The 22,864-nt window shown below is 37.4% G+C and overlaps 1 protein-coding gene across 7 annotated transcripts in view; it reads right to left on the minus strand.

The window, feature by feature from the left end:
- Positions 1 to 22,864, minus strand: part of LOC132115339 (histone-lysine N-methyltransferase PRDM16-like) — a 211,278-nt gene that overhangs the window by 12,379 nt on the left and 176,035 nt on the right. For 4 of the 7 annotated variants that reach the window (XM_059523756.1, XM_059523755.1, XM_059523757.1 and 1 more), the window contains exons 4-9: positions 13,389 to 13,526; positions 6,119 to 6,221; positions 3,782 to 3,983; positions 3,125 to 3,272; positions 2,443 to 2,698; positions 104 to 1,613 (exon numbers count right to left, since the gene is read on the minus strand). In XM_059523756.1, the coding sequence (XP_059379739.1) occupies positions 104 to 1,613; positions 2,443 to 2,698; positions 3,125 to 3,272; positions 3,782 to 3,983; positions 6,119 to 6,221; positions 13,389 to 13,526 (2,357 nt within the window). Of the gene's footprint in view, positions 1 to 103; positions 1,614 to 2,442; positions 2,699 to 3,124; positions 3,273 to 3,781; positions 3,984 to 6,118; positions 6,222 to 7,534; positions 7,696 to 13,388; positions 13,527 to 22,864 lie in introns of those variants that run through there. The other 3 variants (XM_059523761.1, XM_059523758.1, XM_059523760.1) reach the window with 2 other exon arrangements.

Consider the following 22,864-nt stretch of genomic DNA (forward strand, 5'->3'; position numbering starts at 1 on the left):
AATACTTTTTCAATAACTTGTTTAGTTAAAAGATATCACCAGCTACGGCTTTGAATTGTCTTTGTGTTGGGTCTTACTATAAGACCTACTCGGGTTGAAATACCTGTAGATTGGGTCCATGAAGAATGGCGAGGGCTTGGCGTAGTGGAGCGACGGCTGCTGCTGGGGAGGAGGTGGCTGTGGAAGGGATACTTGCGGCTGAAGCATCTGGGGCGGGTGCAAGTTCTGGGACTGAGTTAATGCTAGGTGTTCATCTTTAGCTGCTTTGCAGTTTGTGCCATAGACGTGATTCTTGCGCTGATTGTGTGTGCCGCCATTCTGGTTGGCTCGGCTTCGACTGCCTATGCTGAGGTCCAGAGGTTGTTCCTCGCCAGGGGCCAAGGGGCTATTAGATGGCAAGGCTGACTTGCTGGGGGGTGGAGGAAGAGGTTTGACCTCCTTGGGTTTGGTGGTTAAGTCAAAGGGTGAATCTGCACCAGTGGCTGTAGGTAATTTCTGTATGTGCTCACGAGGGGATTTAGGCTCAGGTTTGAAGAACATGCCAGGATTGAGTGCTCTGTCTGTGAATGGGTAAAAGGAATGTGGGAAGTTGGGCAGAAACTGGAAAGGGAACATGGAATGGTAGTTTAAGTTGCCCATCTTCTTCTCCTGCAAGCCCATTAACCCTGGGCCAAAATACTTTTCTGCAATTGAGGCAATGGCTTTAATGGAGTCAGTGGTGGCCCCGGAGGGTGGAAGTGCTTGCTCTTCTGGTGGCGGGAAAAAGGAATGCTGGGAGGTGAGGAACGGACGCTCGCAAGAGAGGTTGCCTGAACTGGAGACAGATACTAAACTGCTGCTCACTTCGTCCTGCTTGCTCTCCTGCACTCGTTTCCTCCTACTCTTCTCCCGTTCACTCTCTGCCTCACTTTCTAGATCTGAGCCAGACACTGTGCCAGTGGTGGTGTCTAGATCTGTGCCGCTCGATGTGTTCACATCTTCCAAGTCACTACCATCAGACATGTCATTTATCTTCACTTTATTCTTGTTGTTGTGGAACGACAAATCCAGTTTGGACTCTCGATTGTCCTCTGACTGGCTGCTGAGACCGCTCCCTACATTGCCATTGCTGTTGTTCATAGATGTGACCTCAGAAAGAGGAGGAGCATCAAGAGAAGGCAGCTTCCCATCTTGACAGTTACTTATTGGGCTCTTGAGCAGTGGACTAGGAGGTAACAATGGCAGTCTTGGATATAGCGATGGGGGAAAGATCCCTGGGAAGCCATGGGAAAGGGCTGGGAATCCAGGGGGTGCTGGAGAAAAGGGCAAACCTGCATGATGCGGCCTGGATGGGAAGTAATCACCGAAGCCAAGTCCACTATGGTTCAAGCCATGATGAGACTTGGACTTGCCTAAAATGGGACTGGATGTCATTGGTATGCCTGGTGTGAATATGGCTCCAGGATTATAATGGTTTTTGCCCTCGCAAAAGCGCCGATGCTTGTTGAGGGAAGAGGTAGTGCTGAACATTTGTCCACAGTCTTTACACTTGATCTGGGAGCGGCAGTCTGCATGCATCCTTTTGTGACGGCACAGGTTAGAGAACTGGGTATACGATTTGTGACACACCTCACCTGGGAGAACACACATAACTGGTTAATTCTATTAACATACTGTTTTTATTTGGTGTTTATTCAATAGCAGTGATAATCCGGCAGCTGGTTAGATCAACCAGTAAACTGTGCATGCTGTTTATTATGTTCAACAAACATGGCACTGTCTACAAAAGGGGTAGCCAATCCTGCTCCTAGAGGGCTACCTTCCTGTATAGTTTAGCTCCAACTCAAATCAAAACACACGAGAGGCAACTAATCAAGGTGTTTGAATTACTTGAAAATTGCAGGCAAGTGTGCTGGAGAAGGGCTGAAACTGAAGTATGCAGGAAGGTAGAACTCTAGGAGTGTGTGGTTGGCTACTGCTCTACTGTACATTGAATTCTACTCTGTTTTGAATGTGAGATAAAAACACTAATGTTATTTGATAAAAAATATGGTCCATTAGCATATTAATAACTCGATGAGATTCTTCATTAACAGTAGAGCTATTTCAACTAATTTTGAATACATACAAATACATGTACACTGGTACAGCATACATGCATTTCGACATTGGACGTAACACACAGAAAATTGTGAAGCCAAGCAAAAAGAAGATGGTGTTTTCTCAGTGTTGGTATGAGGGCAGCAAAGACACGGCAGAGACATTTACCTCTAAACATTAAATCTGCCTCTGCCTTGGCCATATACAAGCCTAATGGGCCCTCAAAAGAAAATGTAGTTACAAAAAAAAAAAAAACCAGAAGAATGAGGTAATTAAGAATGCCAAAAAAACACTAAAGAAAAGTGCAAACAAATGTAGAACAAAACAAAGAATGGCTCTAGAATTTCATTTAGTTTCTCTGACCTATAAAACAACAGCTGTCACAATCTTGGGGTGGAGCTAGCCGGGAGGTCTTTGGACACTGGTAATTGTATCTGAGGCTTAGACAAGACTGCTCAGACTTACAGATGAAAGGCTTGACACTGCTGTGTATATGCTTGTGCTGCTTGAGGCCCGAGGAGGTGGCAAAGGTCTTGCCACACTCAGGGCAGGTGTGGGCTCGGGCACCGACGTGCTGAGAGCGGATGTGGCGCTGGAGGTTGCTGGGGTCTGTGAACACCTAAAGAACCCACAGAAACATAACACAGTGTAAGAGCAATCACTTGGAAATGAAATTTATTGGAAATTGATTGAACTGTTTTAATTGCATTATAATATATTTAAAACTGCAGTAATTAACATTATTTGGAAGGTTGACAAGTCCTCTGGTGTGACTTCTATCAAAAAGTATTTTAAAGCAAAATCTGGCTATTTCTTCTAATAATTGTTCTGCAGTCTTCATGATCTCACATTAATCAAGAGACTACATGCATGTACATTTGTCACACTGCATGACATTATAAAACAAACTCCTGAATGTAAAAGATATTACATGTTCATTAACTACATATTACTCCAGGGGCACGTTATGTTTCAACTTTCCACATAAAATCGAATTGACGCTTTTAAAAATATAAGTGGTTGCAGTAAGTCACCAATAACCTACCTTATCACAGTTTTCACACTCGAAGCGCTTGCCACTGTCATGTGACATCTGATGGCGAATGAGGTTGGATTTCCAGTTGAAAGCTTTGGGGCACTGGTCACACTTATACTCTCTCTCATCTGTGTGTACGATCATGTGCTGCCCGAGACTAAGAATACATAAGAACACCATAAATATTTTCTGTGTGACCACCATGTAGACCGGTGCTTCTAAATTGGTCTGTTGTGCCAAGGGAAGAACAATGCTAAATGCAAATAATATAACTAATCACATTCCCGTGTGCAGCTAGAATAGCAAAACAAACAGGCTTATCTTCTTAGATTAGATTTTATTTTATTTATTTATTTATTATTATTTTTTATTTAATTTAATTGTAATTTTAGTAAATTTCAGTGTTTTCATTTTTGTTTATTTTTGTAAGATAAACATAATAATCATGCACATGTTTATTGTACACATGTTTATCATACACTTTTAACATACACATATGCAATAAAATCAGTTCAGAATACGGCAAATGAGACAAATACGTATGAAAAACCATAGTTTTAGAACGAAACTGATTTTTTTGTTTTGTTTTATGATTATAACAGCTTGGGGGTTCGCTAAAGCTTGGCGGGTAATTAGTAATTGCCCAGTGTGGTGGAGAGTACGGACCTGTACTCGCTAGGGAAGATCTTTTCACAGTCTTTGCACTCGTGCACCGGCTCATCGCTGTCCTCCTGCTCCTGTTTGAAGTCTTCGCTTAGTGAGTCAAAGATAGAGCTGCTGCTACTGCAGGAGTATTTCTGATGCCGCCGTAACTCCAGCTTTGATGTGAAGAGCTCATCACAGTGTTCACAGCGGTACATCTGCTCATCTGTGGGGACGGCATCACACAGTTGCTCAACAATAGTAATTATAAGGTCATTTTCAATGATAAAATGTTCAGCCTCCAGAATCAGACCTCAAAATGTATTTGCACACTTGAGCCACATTTAAAAATGCCTGAATGTTGTTAAATTAGATGACCAAAAAAACAAAAAAAACAATCAAGTGTCATTTACTTTAAAAAGAAAGCACACTTTCCATCAAGAAGTTTCAGAAAAATAGGATTTAAATGATAAAACAATAGATATACTACTGTAATGTTAGTGGAATGTGCCCATAGTTAATGTGATTAACTGCACCTTTGGTTACTCTATAGGAGTCACATCAAAAACATTCAAAAAAGTAATGAAATGTGCCCGATTTTAAGTCTAACGTAGGTGCCCACATATTTCTTTATAGGTATCAAATGCGTAACATTAAAATAAACATGCCATTTTGGTAGTAAGGTTTCAGAACACATATTTAAGATGAATTTAATAAAAACCTTGAACCCTTGAAAATAATGTGAACATAAACCTTTATAAAACTAACAACATTAAAGCTAATGCATTAGACTGGATATCAGTGTTTGGAGTAACTCTTCATTCGACCTGCGATTAAATGACTAAAACAGTCATGCTGTTTTATCCTTGCATTTGTCCTGACAATAAAGCCAAGTTCACAGATAACCCTAGAGTCGTGGAAACTCTAAGGTCTGATGCGTTAGCTATCATCATCCTCCAATAAAAACTCACTGATAACTCTGATATACTCCATGCACTGCCCAGATCAGGCCAAGGTGGATGAGTTTCATTATTCTTTGACTCAATGTTTTGAAAGTGAGGCCCATGCAAAGCTTGCACTGATGATGTCTAATCTAGGATTACACCACATATTCTGTTCTGTTTCTCAATTCATTACCAAGATGCATATTGACAGAACACACTCTACAGCAATGCACATAGACTTCCTGCAAAATAAACGAGTATTTGGAATAAAATGCCCTTGTGACCTCAAAGAGGCCTTTATGGGGAAAACTGAAGTCAAGAAAAATCGCTGATTTAATTTCTGTGCTGATTTTAATTTTATTTTTTAGCCATAAAAAGAATCCGAGACATTATCTCTCCGTCCCATCGGTAGCACTAATGAAAAAGGCAGGAATGTTGGGAAAAAAAGACAGGGAATGGGAAACTAATAGCTCTTGGAGAGACGCAGGGGGAACACAATTATGTGCAGTTTAGCGGCTAATCTGTGAGCATGGGTGAGGTCCCTCGAGACTCCTCCAGCTCCACTCCAAATTCCACCACCGATAAGCCACGGGACGGAGGAAGATGTAGAGAGCTCTCACTCTGTCTGTCTGTTTCTCTCAGCCTCTCGTCTGACCGACTGTCTTCACTGACCATGTTCATTCCACTCTAAACTTTACTTTTCTTTTGTTCTCTGAATTGATCTGTCTGAGTAGAGCCTGGCTTGCATCTTTTGGCGTCCCTGTCTCTCTTTTCTCTCAGAGAGCTTTCTTCTTGGCTTTTTGGCAGGGAGATCTGAGACAAATCTCTATCAGATAAAACCTTTTGCATGTGTTGGAGAGCGACTGCTGCGCTGTGACACACTTCAGTGCTTTTGCAATTTTCTAGTCTGTATCAACTCTGCACTTCAATTGCAAAATTACCAGATCACTTGGAAGCAAAAAAAGATTGAGAAGATTGTGAGTTTGTTTTAAGATTGCCAACTTCTGTATTCGAATTAAGGAAACTACAAGTGACCACTGATGCTAAAAAATAAATAAATGAAAAAAAATAGAAATGAAGTAGACAAAAACAATAAATGCTGCCACTGTGTACAGTGCAATGCATATACATTTTTTTATTTGTGTAAAAAAAAAAAAAGAGCTATTGTATTTTATTATTATTTTATATATTTCTATATGACACAATTAAAACCCTTCCGTTTAGAAAATTAGCCAGTACTAGTTCAGTTGCTTCTGGGTTTAAATGTACTTATTTTTTTCTCTCCATCGTCCGACCTTTGCATAACAAGACATGCACAGGCCACATACAGCATCTTACTAACTGCTGGCAGAGGTGAATGAGTGTGGTCTGTGTGAGTTTGTTTAAAAGAGTGCCTAATGACTTGCATTAATCTCACCTTCCAGGTTCGGTGCCATCGAGCCCTCGGGGAAAACTCCGTCCTTCATGTAAACCAGTAACTCCTCCCCTATTTCAATATCTCTAATAGCTTTATAATAGATCTGCAAAAAAAAAGAAAAGAAGAAAAATGTATAAGAAATTTATAACAGTAAATAAAAAGGCCTTAAATTATTATTATTAGTATTATGATCATCATCATCATCCGTGCTTTTCATAAACATTGGCTTTATTTTGATTAGCAAATGTAAAAGCAATAATATAAATATTTGTAATTTTTTGTTGTAATCCGGATCAAAAACGCACACAGCAAACAATCACAAAGGAGAGGATATTGCAGTAATTATTAAACACAAAGCGCGTCTGAAATCACGCGTGCTTCATTCGGTTGTTTATTTACCGAAGGCCAACAAGAAATACATGAAAGCTCACACATACAAACAAAATAACCGAGCGCATCACATGCAACAAAAACAGGTGAAATTAAAGAGTACAATAATATAGAGTAATATAAATAAAATGTGCACGTTAAATGCATTAAAAACAATGTAATCGGAATCAGATGTGTTTGGTGTGTTTTCGTTTTAAATGTAAAATAAACCAAACAACACACACGGAAACACAATTGTTGGTAGTTTTAAAAATACACAATAATACATAAGTACATAACTAATAGTATCGTGTTGCTTATACACGCTGCAGGACATTTTCACATTTCCGTGTAGCCTACTAAAATGATTTTACCAATGTTTATTATGTTATTTGTTGCACATTCTAAATACAGCTTGTTTACATTATTCTCGCGCTCTTTTTTATTTTAACTTTTTTTTGACTGATGTATTGCTGCAAAGTTTCCTCAATTAAAACAATTAAAATCCTTCCAGAGCAAATTGTGATGACAAACCACATCTGATGTGTTCCAACGCGCGCACACACACACACACACACACACACACACACACACACACACACACACACACACACACACACACACACACACACACACACACACACACACACACAAATATATATACACACTCCAAACAGCCTGCACTTATTCTGATATATATATATATACTTTAACGTAACTAAATCGACTTAATAACAATCACGATGAAGTGAACAGGAGCGGTCGGCTGAAGGCTGCAGTACCGCTCTCTCCCTCATGAGGGCGCTCAGGACTAGGAGACAGCAGCAGGTCTGGGCCGCTCTCCGAAATCAAGACACACAGCCAAATAAACTGCACAAACTTCATCTCAGAGCTCTAATGTTGTGACAACTCTAATGTGTGTTACAAAAGTAGGCCAAAGAATCGTTTTTTCTGCTCAAGAGGGGCGGCCAATGTGTAACACAGCAATTATTATGGTTAACATTAATATTACATTTACAGTTAAACGAAGTTAAGAGCATTTCTGACCTTTTTCTTTTCCGAGAGTTGATAAAGTTGGGCTATTTGTTGAGCGGTGGATCTCAACGCCTCCAGTTGTAATAGCAGCTCTGGTCCCGTAGAGTTCAGCACGCAACCCATGGTATCATGACAGCGCGCCACAGCAGCGCGAGACAGAGGAGCACGCGCGTCTTTGATGAGGTGAGTCGCGCTCATTAGTGATTCTCTCTGTCGGCCACTCCTCCTCTCTTATCTCCAACCAAAAGGACTGAACCCCTCCCCATGTCCTCTCCTCCTCTGACCACCGCATGAATCTATTATTGATGGAAAATGTATCTTTCCCAGCTTATGGAAATATCAAAAATACCCTCGGCTTTAAACGCACGCACCTGTTTTTACTCGTTGTCTTCCGCCACGAACGTTTAGCAGATGTTTTAAACGAATTGCATTTGCGCTTCGAAGATCTAAATTCAGTATTTCCTTGGAATCACTCTATGCCGTCACAGTCATATACAGCCTAGGTTTAATGAGAAGAACGCTTTAATATTGAATAAATGACCGTTAATTGAAACCTAAATTTCAAGGAATTTATTTTAGGTCAATTATAAATGATATTTCAGTATAGATTAAAGAAATACAGCGTTGTTTTTCTCCAGTTATTCTATTTAAATATAGAGAGCTAGTAATGTAGATGTATTTATATCTACATATGACAATATAAAAGAAAGTACTGTATATTATTTAATATTTTATAATAATATTATAGGCGCGATTATGATTAAAATAGCTACTATTATTTATGATATTGTTTTAATTAGGATCTATATTCCAGTTTCTTAGCGTTTTATGAATGTATTAACAAAATATAATTGTCACCGTTTCTTTTGAGTTTGTTGCTTATTGCTTATGAGACATTGAGGAAATAAAACGAGTGATCATTTCATCTGCAGCAGATATAATCTAATTATGTGTTTTTTTTTTTGTTTTTTTAGGCCAACTCAAATTTCTATTGTAAAAATATAATAGAATCAACAAACATTTAATAGTATAATAGAATACACTTTGTACAAATCAGTTCAATCACATAAAAAAGTCATTACATCATGAAAAATGCATATCATAAAATGGCACGAACAATGAAGGTGCTAAACCTGCCGGAATCAGGCTGAAACTTACATGATCTATTTCTGAAAGACAGACGTTGGATGTCAGATTGTGCTGTGGTCTTTGGCTAGTTCTCATTCGCTCTGGGTGCAGCGTGGTAATGCCTACCTTTCACCCCAAAAGCAATCTATAATGATGGGGCTAAGCTGTCTCTACAGTAAATCTTTTCAGCATCTGACAGCACTGAGAGAGCCATCTTGACCCCCCCATGATGCTTTCAAGTGCTGGGGGCCGATGCATCATCCATCACTTAGGTGACAATAATCCCCTGTCTGTCACACACACACACACACACACACACACACACACACACACACACACACACACACACACACACACACACACACACACAGACACACACGCATTCATATAAGTGCAAGCAGACACTCACTGACATGAATATATAGGAAATAAATATAGATGTAAAATTCACTTTTATTTGGGTGTGCTGATTCTGACATGATTAAGACAAGATCAGAACAAAGTTCATCATAACAACTCTTTGATCAAATGCCAAAACCATATAAAAACTAAACTGCATGACAAGACGTCAGAGATTTTTACAAGTTCCTCTCTAGCAAACATACATAACTCAGTAGCTAATAAGTAATTGAATGCATGAGTTTTAGTTTGTTTGATATGAAAGTGCAACATATAGTAACTTCCTGGTGTTTCTTTCTAAATACAAAACCACTGGAATAATTAAAAAACTTTTTTTTGTTGTTTTTTTTTTTAATTCTGACAAAAATTGTTTTATAATTGTAGGCAAAAGGGTTTATATATGTGTGTGTGTGTGTGTGCACGTCCTCAGCCCTTCAGAAACAGACGGCTATGGCATGGCAGATCTGGCTGTGCTCTTCAGTTTTTCTGACAAACAGTTTAAGTGCATCTTGAGAGATGAGGGAGGGGGGTCAGAGGTCAACAGTCTTGCTGAATGGACCGCGCCATTGTGCGAAAGCCAGAATACGTCCACCCGCTCTATGCCTATTGTCTCAGAGGCCAAAAACCGGAGTACACTTTTTCAGCGTGAGTAGATAACATCAGATATGCAAATGACATGGTCCAATGCATTTTAAAAATATACTTTTACACAAAAGTGCATAAGCTCACACGGTTTTTAAGCTAATTTTGCACCTGTTACAATAACACAACAAAACATTCTTTTCTTAAAGCTAACACCCTCGCCCTGCGAACTGCTATTAAGAAGCATTCACACCTCGAACTACAGTCATAACATAAAAAACACATTAAAGCGTAAGGCCTGAAACGGTGAAATGCAGCGCTACACACTTGAGTCGTGTTTTCAGGGGCCCGGACGCCAGAGACAAATGCGTAAACAAGTAAATAAATGATCCCGGTTGATTTTAAAAGGTTACAGGCACATCAGAATTTGCTGGGCGTGTGCATATTTCCATACGGCTCATGCACTGAGAATGCGCAAACAGAACAGCGAAGTACAAAGTTCAATGAATTATGCATTTTTGCATTGTGCGGCCTTTCTGAATAAATAATAGGCTGTTGTCCGTAAGACCGGCTAAAATGTGTACAAAAGATAAGAAAGGGGGAAAAAAAAACAACAGAAGAAGGGAAAAAGTATAGAAACCATGTATTTAGTGGGGTGATTTTAGCAGGAGATATTATTCTCCTGTGGACCCAGCGGTGACTGCTCATTGAACTGAAACAACTTTAATGATTGGGTTATGCAGCTGGTGGTTGTCAGTCACAGAGGTTGTCCTTCTGTCCTCCCCTGTTTGTTAGGCTTGTGTTTTATGTGTCGGCCTCTAAAACTGCGGTGGCCACACTAGCTGCCCCCGTTAGCCAAGAGACAAAAGCTAAGACTTTGGCTCGTTCCACGAGTCAATCAGCCTGTTTTAAGTGAGTCAAACAGCCTAAAAGTGGCAGAATGATAACAAAGAAAGTGATCCACTTATGCATGTAATCTAAAACACCCCCCAGAAATGGCACACTTAAAGGAACAATTCACCCGAAAATGAAAATCCTGTCATTATTTGCTCACCCTCATGTTGTTCCAACCCTTATGACTGACTTTCTTTGGGTGGAACATAATACAATTGAGGCTGAATGTCCTGACTTTGAAATCTCACCCATGTTCTCATTCAAATATAGAGCATTAATATAGAGTTGCACCCGGTTTGGTGTAAATAGCATCATTAGAAAATAATATGTTCTAAGAACTTTTTGCTAATGTTTCCATTTAAGTTAAGCTTGCATATATACATATACACACACACAAACACACACACACACTACCGGTCTAAAGTTTGGGATCAGTAAGACTTGTAATGTTTTTAAAAAGAAGTCTCTTCTGCTCATCAAGGCTGGATTTATTTGATAAAAAAAAAAAAAAAAAAAAAAAAAAAGATATATATATATATATATATATATATGTATATATATATATTGTAAAATGTTATTATAATATGAAATAATGGTTTCTATTTTAATATCCTTTGAAATATAATTTATTTCTGTGATGCAAAGCTGAATTTCCATCAGCCATTACTCCAGTATGAAGTGTCACATGATCCTTCAGAAATCATTCTAATATGCTGATTTATTATTAGAATTGTTAAGTTGTGCTGCCAAATATTTTTTTGGAAACTGCGATACTTTTTTCAGGATTCTTTGATGAATTAAAAGTTCAAAAGAACAGCATTTATTCAAAATATAAATATTTTCTAACAATATAAAATTTAACAATTGAACACATCCTTGCTGAATAAAAGTTTTAATTTCTTAAAAAAAAAAAAAAAAAAAGATTAAAAATTGACTGACCCCAAACTATTGAACTGTAGCGTATATTGTTGGAAAATATATATATATTTTAAAGAAATGATCTTTTATTCATATTTTTTGGTCCTTGTTAGCTGGGATAGTGGATGGGAATATGTACAGTAATAGGCTTAAATTTAGATCTCTTTCTCACAAATTAAGAGTATAGTGCACAAGTGGTAAAACAACCGCACAAGAGCTTCACGATCAGACTAAGACTGCAAAATCCCTGAACAAAGCCACCATACAGTCTGTTATGACTATGAGATCTCAGCTTTATGAGAGATCAGATATCTTATCTTAAAGAGACAACTGCTCGTCCTTTCAAAGAAAGCAAATGATTGGAGACAGTGGATTACAAGATTCAGGAGTGTCCAAACTGGCTTTGTACTGTAAGTGACTCTGAGTCACTTCCTCTGACAAAGGCAGGGAGCAGCCTTCATCAAACAACAGGCTGTTTTTATCTGTTGTGTAAGCGGTGCCATCTTGACAGCAGCCGGTTCTGTCCTCATCTTCCTGACAGTAACATGTGCTCACTGTCTCTTCAAGCTTCTCACTGGATGTTCAGCATAAGAGCTTTGTCATGCTGGATTTTAAGGTTTTAAACTGGCTTTACCATCAAGAAAAGAGGAGCATTTCACATATAGGCCATCAAAAGGAAGCAGGTGCATACACACACTTCTTTTTTTATTGTTTACTCCATGTAGTTCTGAGAGCTTGAGGTGCATATTTGGATTTTTTCAGATACTGTACATCAAGGTAAGGGCACAAAGGTCTCTCTCACACCTCTCTCTCTCTCTCTCTCTCTCTCTCTCTCTCTCTCTCTCTCTCTCTCTCTCTCTCTCTCTCACACACACACACACACACACACACAAACACACACACTATAATTTGCTATTATACTCCATATAACTCCATATACAAGCCAGAAACTAAGCCTTTTTTTGCACAGGCCTATCTAAAGGGTTAATGGTCCCACCTAGTGATCAACTGTAAAAATACATTTTTTTACCTCTTCCCAAAAGGGAAGACCACAAACAATCAAGAATGCATGATTACATGGTGTCATGGCTTTGCAATCAAAAAATGTCGTTATAATGGAAATCAATGGGGCAAAAACAGCCACCAACAACAAATGAGGGAGAAAAAATTTAAATCTAATGCTGCACAAAAACTAACAATGCATCAAAACCAATCTTGTTACTAATCTTTGACATGTCCAAGACTGTGATAAAAGGTAAAAAAATATCCAGTCCACAATCACTTTTTATATTGAAAATATAAAATCAGTGACATCATTTATGAACTTGGTAATTAAAGAGTTAAAATCTTGGATTTTTTTGAAACATTTAGTAGTTTTGATCAGGACTGAGGTTGATTAATAGATTAATGCAAAAAAAAAAAAAGAAAAAAATATTTACCCCCTAGTGGACGAAAACGTCCCCAACAACGCATAAGGACAATTTAAAATTATTTACACTTTAAATTTTTCCCTTTTGAAATATTATTTCAAAATAATATTATTATTTAAATTATTTCACTTTTGATCAATTTAAACATCTTTGCTTTTATTATTATTATTATTATTTGTTGTGTTGTTTTGTCTTATTTTATTTTATTTCCTGGCTGGCACTGATTATTATTATTATTATTATTATTAATGACAATTACATAATCATTATGCAGTAACAATTTTAGGATTGGCTGAATTGCAGTTTAAGATAAGTGAATATTGTCATGGCATGACCTCTCAGACCCCTGATCTAATTGTTCAAAAAATATCTTAAATGATCTAATTATCCAGTTGCATTTTTAGCATCGTGTCTTGCCTCTTGAGCTCTGATACACTAGTCAACACAACAGCTTGAGGGAGCTGACCAATCAGAGAGCGAGTAGGACAGAATAACAGAGGCTGCTAACAGCTCACCTGATCATCGCTGATGTGGCATATGGCCAGGTTGTGCTCGTCATGGGCCGGGGCAGTGCGCACATATTTGAGCCAGCTCCCGCCGGCCTCCAGAGCCCCGTCCAGACAGAACTTCACATTACCCATGTTGTCCATTACCTGGAGACAGAGAAACACAATGGGTGTTCAGAGAGTGCTGTCATCAAAACATATTCACAGACAGTGACACTGAACTTCAATGATAGAGATAAGAGATGGAAGATATATAATTAACTGGTCAAAAGTATAAAGCATGAAATATATATATATTTTAATTGTTATTTTTTTATGCACCAAGGCTGCCTTTATTTGTTTAAAATACATTAAAACTGTAATATTGTGAAATATTATTATGAATTCAAATAACTTAATTTTTTTCTATTTTAATATACTTTAAAATGTAATTTATTCCCGTGATGTAAAGCTGAATTTTCAGCATCATTCCTGAAGTCTTCAGTGTCACATGATCCTTCAGAAATCATTCTGATTTGCTGATTTTGAAATAACAGAGATTGATTTTGATTATCAATGTTGAAAACAATTTGAAATATAAATCTTTTGTAACATTTTAATGTTTTTACTGTCGCATTTAACAGGTTGCCATACACTGTAAGGGGGGATTGAAGCACTGAAGACTCTCGTTGATTAACTTTGGTTAACCTGACACTGCTAGCGAAGTGGAGTTTGGGGTGTTTGGTTACTTGTCCAGGGAAACAGAGAGAAAGATGTAGGGTCTGAGAGAGGCAAAGTGAGACAGCATGTCAAGAAAGGACCGGAAGGAGAGTGGACGCTGTTCTCTCGTGAGATTTACGGCGCTCTTTTCTTGATATATTACCCAGCAAAAGTGAGAAACGCCACTGAAAACTGTGGAGACTCTCTTTGAAAACAGAAACTCTGTGTAAATGTTTGCTTCGGCTCTATGAAGCTGAAACCGAATATCAAGTGTGCCGTGAGTGATTAAGACAGAAACGAAATATCCACACAAGTAGCGTGAATCCATGCTAATAAATCTGTCTCTGTTAAACTCCAGAGGGATTATATTCCGGCACATTAACACTCAACATTGGCTGGATTATGAACACGTACGAGATTATACATTGAAATCAAGACAAATGAGATGCAAACTGTTACAGTATCCCCAGATAAAAACATTGTTTCATAGTTAGTACAAATCATGTTTTGTCAATTATTTTTGGGGGTCATTATTATAAAACTGCATTGATTTTTACAGTAAAATGTTTTTGAAAAAAAAAATGTACATATTATATATATATATATAGATAGATAGATAGATAGATAGATAGATATAGGTTATGCAAAGACTTCATAGTCCTTATTTCTCCACTTATTAAATTATTTTGCAATTATTTTCTTTACATTACACTGTAAACATACATGTATGTGTTTCTGTACGTTGCTGTGGAGCGCTGAAAAGACCGAAACACTGGTGCAGACGTTTACCTGGAGTCACTTCTGATGATGTTATGCAAATATCCGGCTGTCATTGAAATCTAATGAATCGTTGCAAAGAATAATACGGTACACTGAACACAAGCTCATTCATTCACAGATCCAGACGTGTTCAAGTAGGAGTGAACTCATCTGTCTAAACAGAATAACTACAGGTTTCACTGGAAACAGGTTTCTCCGAGGAGCAGTGGAAGTACTGGGCTCTCTGCTGTGAACACAATGAAGAGCTGTGAGCCTGTTTGCAATACAAACACAATCTGTGTATTTATTAGTGCTGTTTGTTAAGAAAACACTACTATCATTATGGGATTTGAACAAACGATTAACCCTAAGTATTCAACTTTGGCGTGTTGCTCGATCAAAAATGAATGACACAAACATTGCAAGTGAGCAATGCGATGCAACCAAACTAGATTTCTCCCACTCCAACCAACATCAGACATGCCATGATGCGCTCAAATCTAGGGGCTACCTGCAATCGCCAAGTTGTTTTCCTCTCCCTTCTAAGTTCCAGGCCCATTTTCTCTCTTTTTCTTCGCTTTCCCAAAAGTTTGAAGGGTCACATACCAGAGGAACGGCTCTGGAGTCTGCTTTAGAGTTAAGGAGCCCCTCAGTGCCATTTTAAGAGCCCAATTACTCCCATCAGGTGTGAGGAACTGCCTTCACACACACACACACACACACACACACACACACACACACACGCACACACGCACGTGCCACGGGAAGTGTTTGTGTCCCAAGGTGAAGAAGAAGTGTGCTAAACAGTTTGAGCCGAGCCGTATTTCTAAAATGTCGACACCTCCATGGGCTCAACGGGCATAAACGAGTAATATCATGTGATATTAGTTGTGCTGATCAGTCTTGTAGCTGAAGAAGAACAGAAAGAGTGAAAGCGAGGTAAGCCTTGGAGAGAGAGGTGACCTCTGACCTCTATATGGAGCTAATCAGAGACAGAAAAAAGGAGAAAAAGACAAATAAATAAGACAGACACGCAACTTACCTAGTTTCAGGTACACATACACACCCACAATACACATACAGATTATGTGTGCTTCTAGTTTTGTTGATTATAATGGGAGTGATTTAGTTTTGATGTCATTCTTTATGGTTGTTTATGGCTGCCAAGCAATGTTTTAACTAGCCTGACTTTTTGTGAGGTCACAGATGTCTATATATTTTATAGTGGCTTTGAATGTGGCTTATCCAAAAACATTTAGAATGAATATACATGATATTAATTACAAATTGTGAAGAAGCTGCACTGCTACCAGATATTTTCATTCATCTGTCAAATTTCAGTTTGTGTCAATCAAAACAAAGCGAAGCGAAGCAAAGTGAAATAAAACAAAGCAATAAAAAAATAAACAAAACAAACCAGAACAAAACAAACCAAAACAAAACAAAACAAAAAACCAAAACAAAACAAAACAAAACAAAACAAAACAAAGTGAATTTGACCTTTAGCTGTAAGTTGTAATTAAAGTGATACTCCACCCAAAAATGTAAATCCTGTCATCATTTACTCACCTTCTTCACAACAGATTTATATATTTTTATATATATACACGATGAATGTTCCACAGAAGAATGAAAGTCATATTGTCATTTGTGGCAGTAACTTACAATAATATATATATATATATATATTATAATATATATAACTATATATATATAACTATATATATATATATATATATATATATATATATATATTTTTTTTTTTTTTTTTTTTTTTCAGTTCTCCTTTAAGATGAATATCAAGTCAGTGTCATTATGTTCGGTGCAGATATGCCTTCTTTCTATGCAGATGAGGCCTATTGCATAGTGTGAATCTAATCAGCCCTGTAATTTATTCTAATAGAAATGCTTATGTTTATTTTCTATTGATTACAGTAGCAGTAATGTATCACATGATGGGATAGAGTGCTTTTATTCTGATCATCCAGATGTGTGATGTTAGTTAAACATTTTAAAGTGAGACTGTACAATCCCTGTAAAGTACCACAATCACAGTCTGCTGCATCCTAGTCTTCAGCCTGTAAGATGAGGAACTGTGTGTTCAGCAGAGATTGTTTTGTGTGTGTGTGTGTGTGTGTGTGTGTTTGCTGCGTCACCTGATTGGCATAATTCCTTTAGTAAATCAAGTGAAAACACAATGCTATCAGTGGCTAAATTCATTCTTGGTGAATTCCTCCCTCGTTTTAATGTGATTTCCTCCATCTGAGCAGAAGCCCGGCAGGATATATGATAAGATGGACCCTGAATTGAACACTTTTGTTTCTCACAAAAGGAAAAGAGGGAAATTTCCCTGCAAAGCCTTTTAAAACAGCAGCTGCACACGCATACACACACACACACACACACACACACATGTGCTCCACCTTTACAGCGATCAACTCCTCAACCTGCATGACTGATGCAGTGTGTAAAGTGAACATCTCATGAAACGTCATCTGCAGTCAGGCCTACATGTACCTGTAACATATCAATATTTTACAATGCCATTTCTGCAGCCATTTATAACAGGGGCCTGCAAACGGCTCAAACGCAGAGCATTCACACATTGTTCATAGTAACAAAGGCCTGAAAACCCGTCGCGCTTCTTGTTGTGGTGCTAAGGAAAGTTGAAAACCATGAAAGCGGGTCAAAGCATTTATTTCAGTGGCAGTGTTCGCAGGGTTCGTGTTTCATTGATTGGGTGTTGGTGGAGAATAAAAGTCAGATTGTGTTGAAAGTTCTTATCTCTCACCTGTGTGTGTATTTATGTGAAGCAGCATGTGTGTGAGTGTGTGAATGTATGAACAGCCCTGCTTTACCCTGTGATGGTTTTCTATGCTAAACCACTGGGAAGTTTTACTGGTTTCAGATACACTAAAATGACGACATTCAGACAATCATAACTGTAACAATAAATCAACACTGCTTCATATGTGTGTGTGTTATAAGCGATTTGAATGAGTGCTTTTAGGCAAGATGCAAACCAACTCAAACGTGATCAAATCATTGTAGAATTATTTCTTATAAAATGGTGAAAAAAAAAGATTTAGAAAAATATAAAAATATTTATATTAAATAAATGCTGCCCAGCTGTTTTTGTTTTTTTACTTTTCTTTTGAATTGATCGTCAGTAAACATTGATGATAATAATAATAATAATAAATGTTTCTTGAGCAGCAAATCATCATTTTAGGCTGATTTCTGAAGGAGCGTGTGACACTGAAGACTGGAGGAATGATGCTGAAAATAAAATACATTTTATTACATTCAAACAGAAAGCTGTTATTATAAACTGTAACAACATTTCACAAATTTACTGTTTTTACTTCATTTTTGATCAAATAAATGCAACCTTGGTGATTAATGTACATTTCTACTCTATTATATTCTATTCAAATGATGACATTTTATTACACTCTAAAAAATGCTGGATTATTTCAACCCAACTTTGTGTCAAATTTGGACTAACAAAATTTTGGGGTTAAATTCAACCCAACGGTTGGGTTAGTCCAAATTTGACTCAAAGTCGGGTTGAAATAACCAAGCATTTTTTTTAGAGTGTAGGCTTACGTTTGAAATCCACTGTGGGTGTTTTAATAGACATAAGATTAGACATAACGCACAAGATTTGTGAAGTGAGAAGCCGTCCTGAGCACTTGAGCAGAAACGGGGGACGCCTGTCAGCCTCATTGTGTAAAACAGGAAGGCTTAGCTGACACCTCTGCAGAGAGCGGGCCGACACAATGTAATGCAGTGACACAAGACTCTCCCTGCTCATATCCTGGGGAAGTGTGTGTGTGTGTGTGAGAGAGAGTTTGTATCTCCGAAGTTCGAAGAGGGGCAGGCAAAACGACTTGGATAATAATAACACATTGTTGTTGTAGTATTTTTGGGGGTTGTGTGCCGGAGTAATGTGTGATATTTCTTTTTTTTTTTTTTTTGGCATGTTCAAATATTTATATTTGATTTATATTTAAAATAAATGTTCTCCAATTTGCACAGTAGTATTACGATTTTTCAACATTGGTAACCAAAATCTAATTTTGACATTTCAAAATCAGCATATTAGAACGATTTCTCTTCAGATCATGTGACACTGAAAAATGGAGTAATGATGCTGGAAAGTGCCATAATGAAATAAATTACATTTTTAAAATATGAATCTAGAAAGCTGTTGTTTTACTTGGTAATAATATTTCACAATATTACTGTTTTAACATAAGACTGTTTTACTGTTAATTAAATTAACTTAAATTAAACATTTGATAATACAAAGCTTTTAGAAATAGGTGTAATTTTCCTTTTGAGGAACATTTATATGTTCATCGTTCAATCATCATTGTATTGCATTCCATTATATGTTTTGAAGCTATAGAGCTTTGATCATAAAACTGAACATTTCAATATAATCTTATTGAGAAACATTATTAGATATATAGAGTGACAATTGATGTTTATATGCATTTTATGGAAGTAGATGCTATACTGTTATAAAGATCTCATTGATTTACATTGCAATCTATTAGGATTTCTTGGGGCGTACAGTATCAGCATCTGCACCAAATTGCATATTTATTTTTTGGTCATTTTGGGCCTCTTAATAAAATCACATAATCTCATATCATACTAAATGAATGATAAAAGATGATGTATCAAATCTCTCTCCCTCTCTCTCTCTCTGTCTCTCTCTCTCTCAAGACAAAACAGCCCACCATCTAATTCTAAGTTTTTTTTGTATTTTTATTTTTTTATCATCTACCAGGCTTCCCTTCTGGATGGTGAACCTGAAGCAGGAGGCGATGAAGAGGGTTGTCTGACAGCTAGAGGGCAGTCATGTACGGAGGCCGTGGAGAGCTGAAGACGGTCAGAAGAAAGGTCAAACACATCCTCTTCACACACACACACTCTCCATCAGCTCACACTCAAGTCTGCCGCTCCATCAGTCCACCCCTGACTTTAACAAGTGTCTCCACGCTGTGATTAACTGCTCCGGTTAGAGCTCATTAAAGTCAGATCCAGGATCAGTTTCCCATAATCAGATTCTTATCGCACACATTACGTCTGGAATCCAAAACTGGCCACGGACCAGAGAAGAAGCCCATTGCGTACAACAGACACTTTTACACATAATGAACTATGAATGAAGGAAAAGACACATCTGCTTCAAGTACATGATTTTTGCCCTGGTGCTTTTTCCCCCTTGTCTTTTTCTTCTCTGTTCACATGTAAAAAAAAATGTGAAGGCATAAATTACATTTAGAACATTTTATAACACATTTAAGTAATGTAATGTGATGCATATGGCCAATCTGATCCTTTCTTTGAAGGACCCCCCCAGCCCCCCATTTATCCCTGTAAAGCTGCTTTGAAACAGTGTGTATTGTATAATACACTATATAAATAAAGGTAAAATGATAATGATAATAATAATAATAATAATAATAATAATAAGTGGAGTTTTAGATGTTCCTTATTCATTTAGTTCATTTTAATTTGATTTAATATTATAGTATTTATTTTGAATTAACTGCTGTTTTAAAATTTTTAGTTTTCATTCATTTTAGAAATTATATTATGTTTTATTAGATTATGTTTTAGTCATTTTTTATTATTATTATTTATATTTTAATATAGCTTTAATTATATTTTTTATTTTAGTTATAGTTTTAGTAATTTTATTACTTGAACTTTATTTTATTTTATTTTATTTTATTTTATTTTATTTTATTTTATTTTATTTTATTATTTTTATTTTTATTTTTATTTTTATTTTTATTTTTATTTTTATTTTTATTTTTATTTTTATTTTTATTTTAATTTTAATTTTAATTTTTATTTAATTTAATTTTATTTTATTAGCTAGATGGGTAAACAGATGTAAAAAGCCATACATGGAGGCAACAAATCAAAATCTATAGACCAGAACATCACTTTGCATTTTTTTTTTTTTTTTTTACTTGGGCCAGTAAAAAAAAACAAAAACAAAAACAAAAAAACAACAACAACAAAAGCATAGAAACCCTCAGAAACCCTCTTGAGGGAAGTCGTGGCCTAATGGTTAGAGAGTCGGACTCCCAATCGAAAGGTTGTGAGTTCGAGTCCCGGGCCGGCAGGAATTGTGGGTGGGGGGAGTGCATGTACAGTTCTCTCTCCACCTTCAATACCACGACTTAGGTGCCCTTGAGCAAGGCATCGAACCCCCAACTGCTCCCCGGGCGCCGCAGCATAAATGGCTGCCCACTGCTCCGGGTGTGTGCTCACAGTGTGTGTGTGTGTGTGTTCACTGCTCTGTGTGTGTGCATTTCGGATGGGTTAAATGCAGAGCACAAATTCTGAGTATGGGTCACCATACTTGGCTGAATGTCACTTCACTTTCACTTTCAGAAACTCCCTAGTAACCACTAAGAACACCATGTGCATAGCTACACTCTTATGAAAAATCCAATATGACACATTCCCTGATGAATCATGACCAGGTGCATGCATTAAAACAGCTCTATTTTGATTCTATATTGTCTTTAAAGATTCACCTCAGACTAGATAATATGTAAATTTTCTACCATTTCAGAGGGCCGTTGGGTTATATTTATTCATGTGTCAGTTCCTTGACATTAGCGCCGCCCCACCAGCCTTCGCCCAGACGGACAGAAACATATACACACTCATGTCCATTCATTATACCTTATCTAACCAGGGCTAACCTGCAACCCTGACACAGGATATCCTGCTGCCTTCATTACAGTGCCAGAAGTCATTACTCCACGTCACACACACACACACACACCTCCTAACTCTTTCAAGCTGCCTCCAGACCAGACGCGCACCACACACACCACTGGCAAAGCTAGCATCAAAGTCAACAGAGCAGTCTGGGCTGCCAGTGAGGTGAGACAGAACAACAGACATTATTAGAGAGGAAGTCTCACTCAATCTGCGGTCAGAGTAAGAGAATAATTCTGTGATACGTTTATGAAATGAAGATGTGTGTTTGTGTGTTTCTTGATGGACGAATCATGCTAATTGATGATTTGTAGGGCTCTGTGATTTCTGTGCCTTACAAGTGTGGAATGTCACAAAATTGTGTCATAGGCTGTTCAGTTAATCAGATCAAGATATGAACTTTTGCCTGTAAATATTAAAGTGCAGCATTTTCATAATTTCATTTGATACAATTATTGTCGTGTCACATACACACAGAAACTCAAAGGTTTTTACGACAACCCGTCACTGGACTTAGTTTGATGAGTGTCTGAATGTGTTGTGTTGCCAGATCTCTCCCGTCATTTTCCCCTCTCTCTCCAAAATTAATCCCAGACATGTATCAATAAAAGTCAGGCCACTGCTGGAGTCTGCAACCACAAACCGCCATCCGCTTCAGGCAGACAGCAGCAGCTCTGCTCATCACAACGCCCCATGAGTAATGACTTCACTTCACTGTCTCAGCCCAAAACCAATGCAATGCAGATCCAAACCCATACAGTCGGACCGCTTCTCTTGAGTAAATGCAATGTCATGGAAAGCCTAAAACAACTTCCCTATGTCAAACAAGTCCATGAAATTGCCCAGAATTGTTTGATGATACTACACTTTTCATTTTGCTGAATAAATACAATGGAAAGATAAATTGCAGAATGTTGCATCCATGTTATTTGAAAATAAATTCCACGATTACATTTAGTACACTGGCCTATGGGGACGTGACACGACAAAATGAGCGAAACGAGCCAACGTTTAAAGCTATCGCCACGATTACTTGACAAATAAAGAAATAAATAACAAGTCAAAGCACAGCTGTAATAAGCAACAGCACCAAAATGAATTATACTACGACATATTAATCATGACACAGAACAAGGAAGATAGTCTGCAGCACAACAAACATAACCACAATACAGAAATTGTGCCACAACAGAATGAAAATACTTAAAAAAAAAAAACACTGATGGAATTTAAATTATGCATAGTTTAAAAAACATTACATTAAAACG

This window comes from Carassius carassius, chromosome 34 (assembly GCF_963082965.1).
Source record: "Carassius carassius chromosome 34, fCarCar2.1, whole genome shotgun sequence".
In the NCBI taxonomy this organism is placed as follows: Eukaryota; Metazoa; Chordata; class Actinopteri; order Cypriniformes; family Cyprinidae; genus Carassius; species Carassius carassius.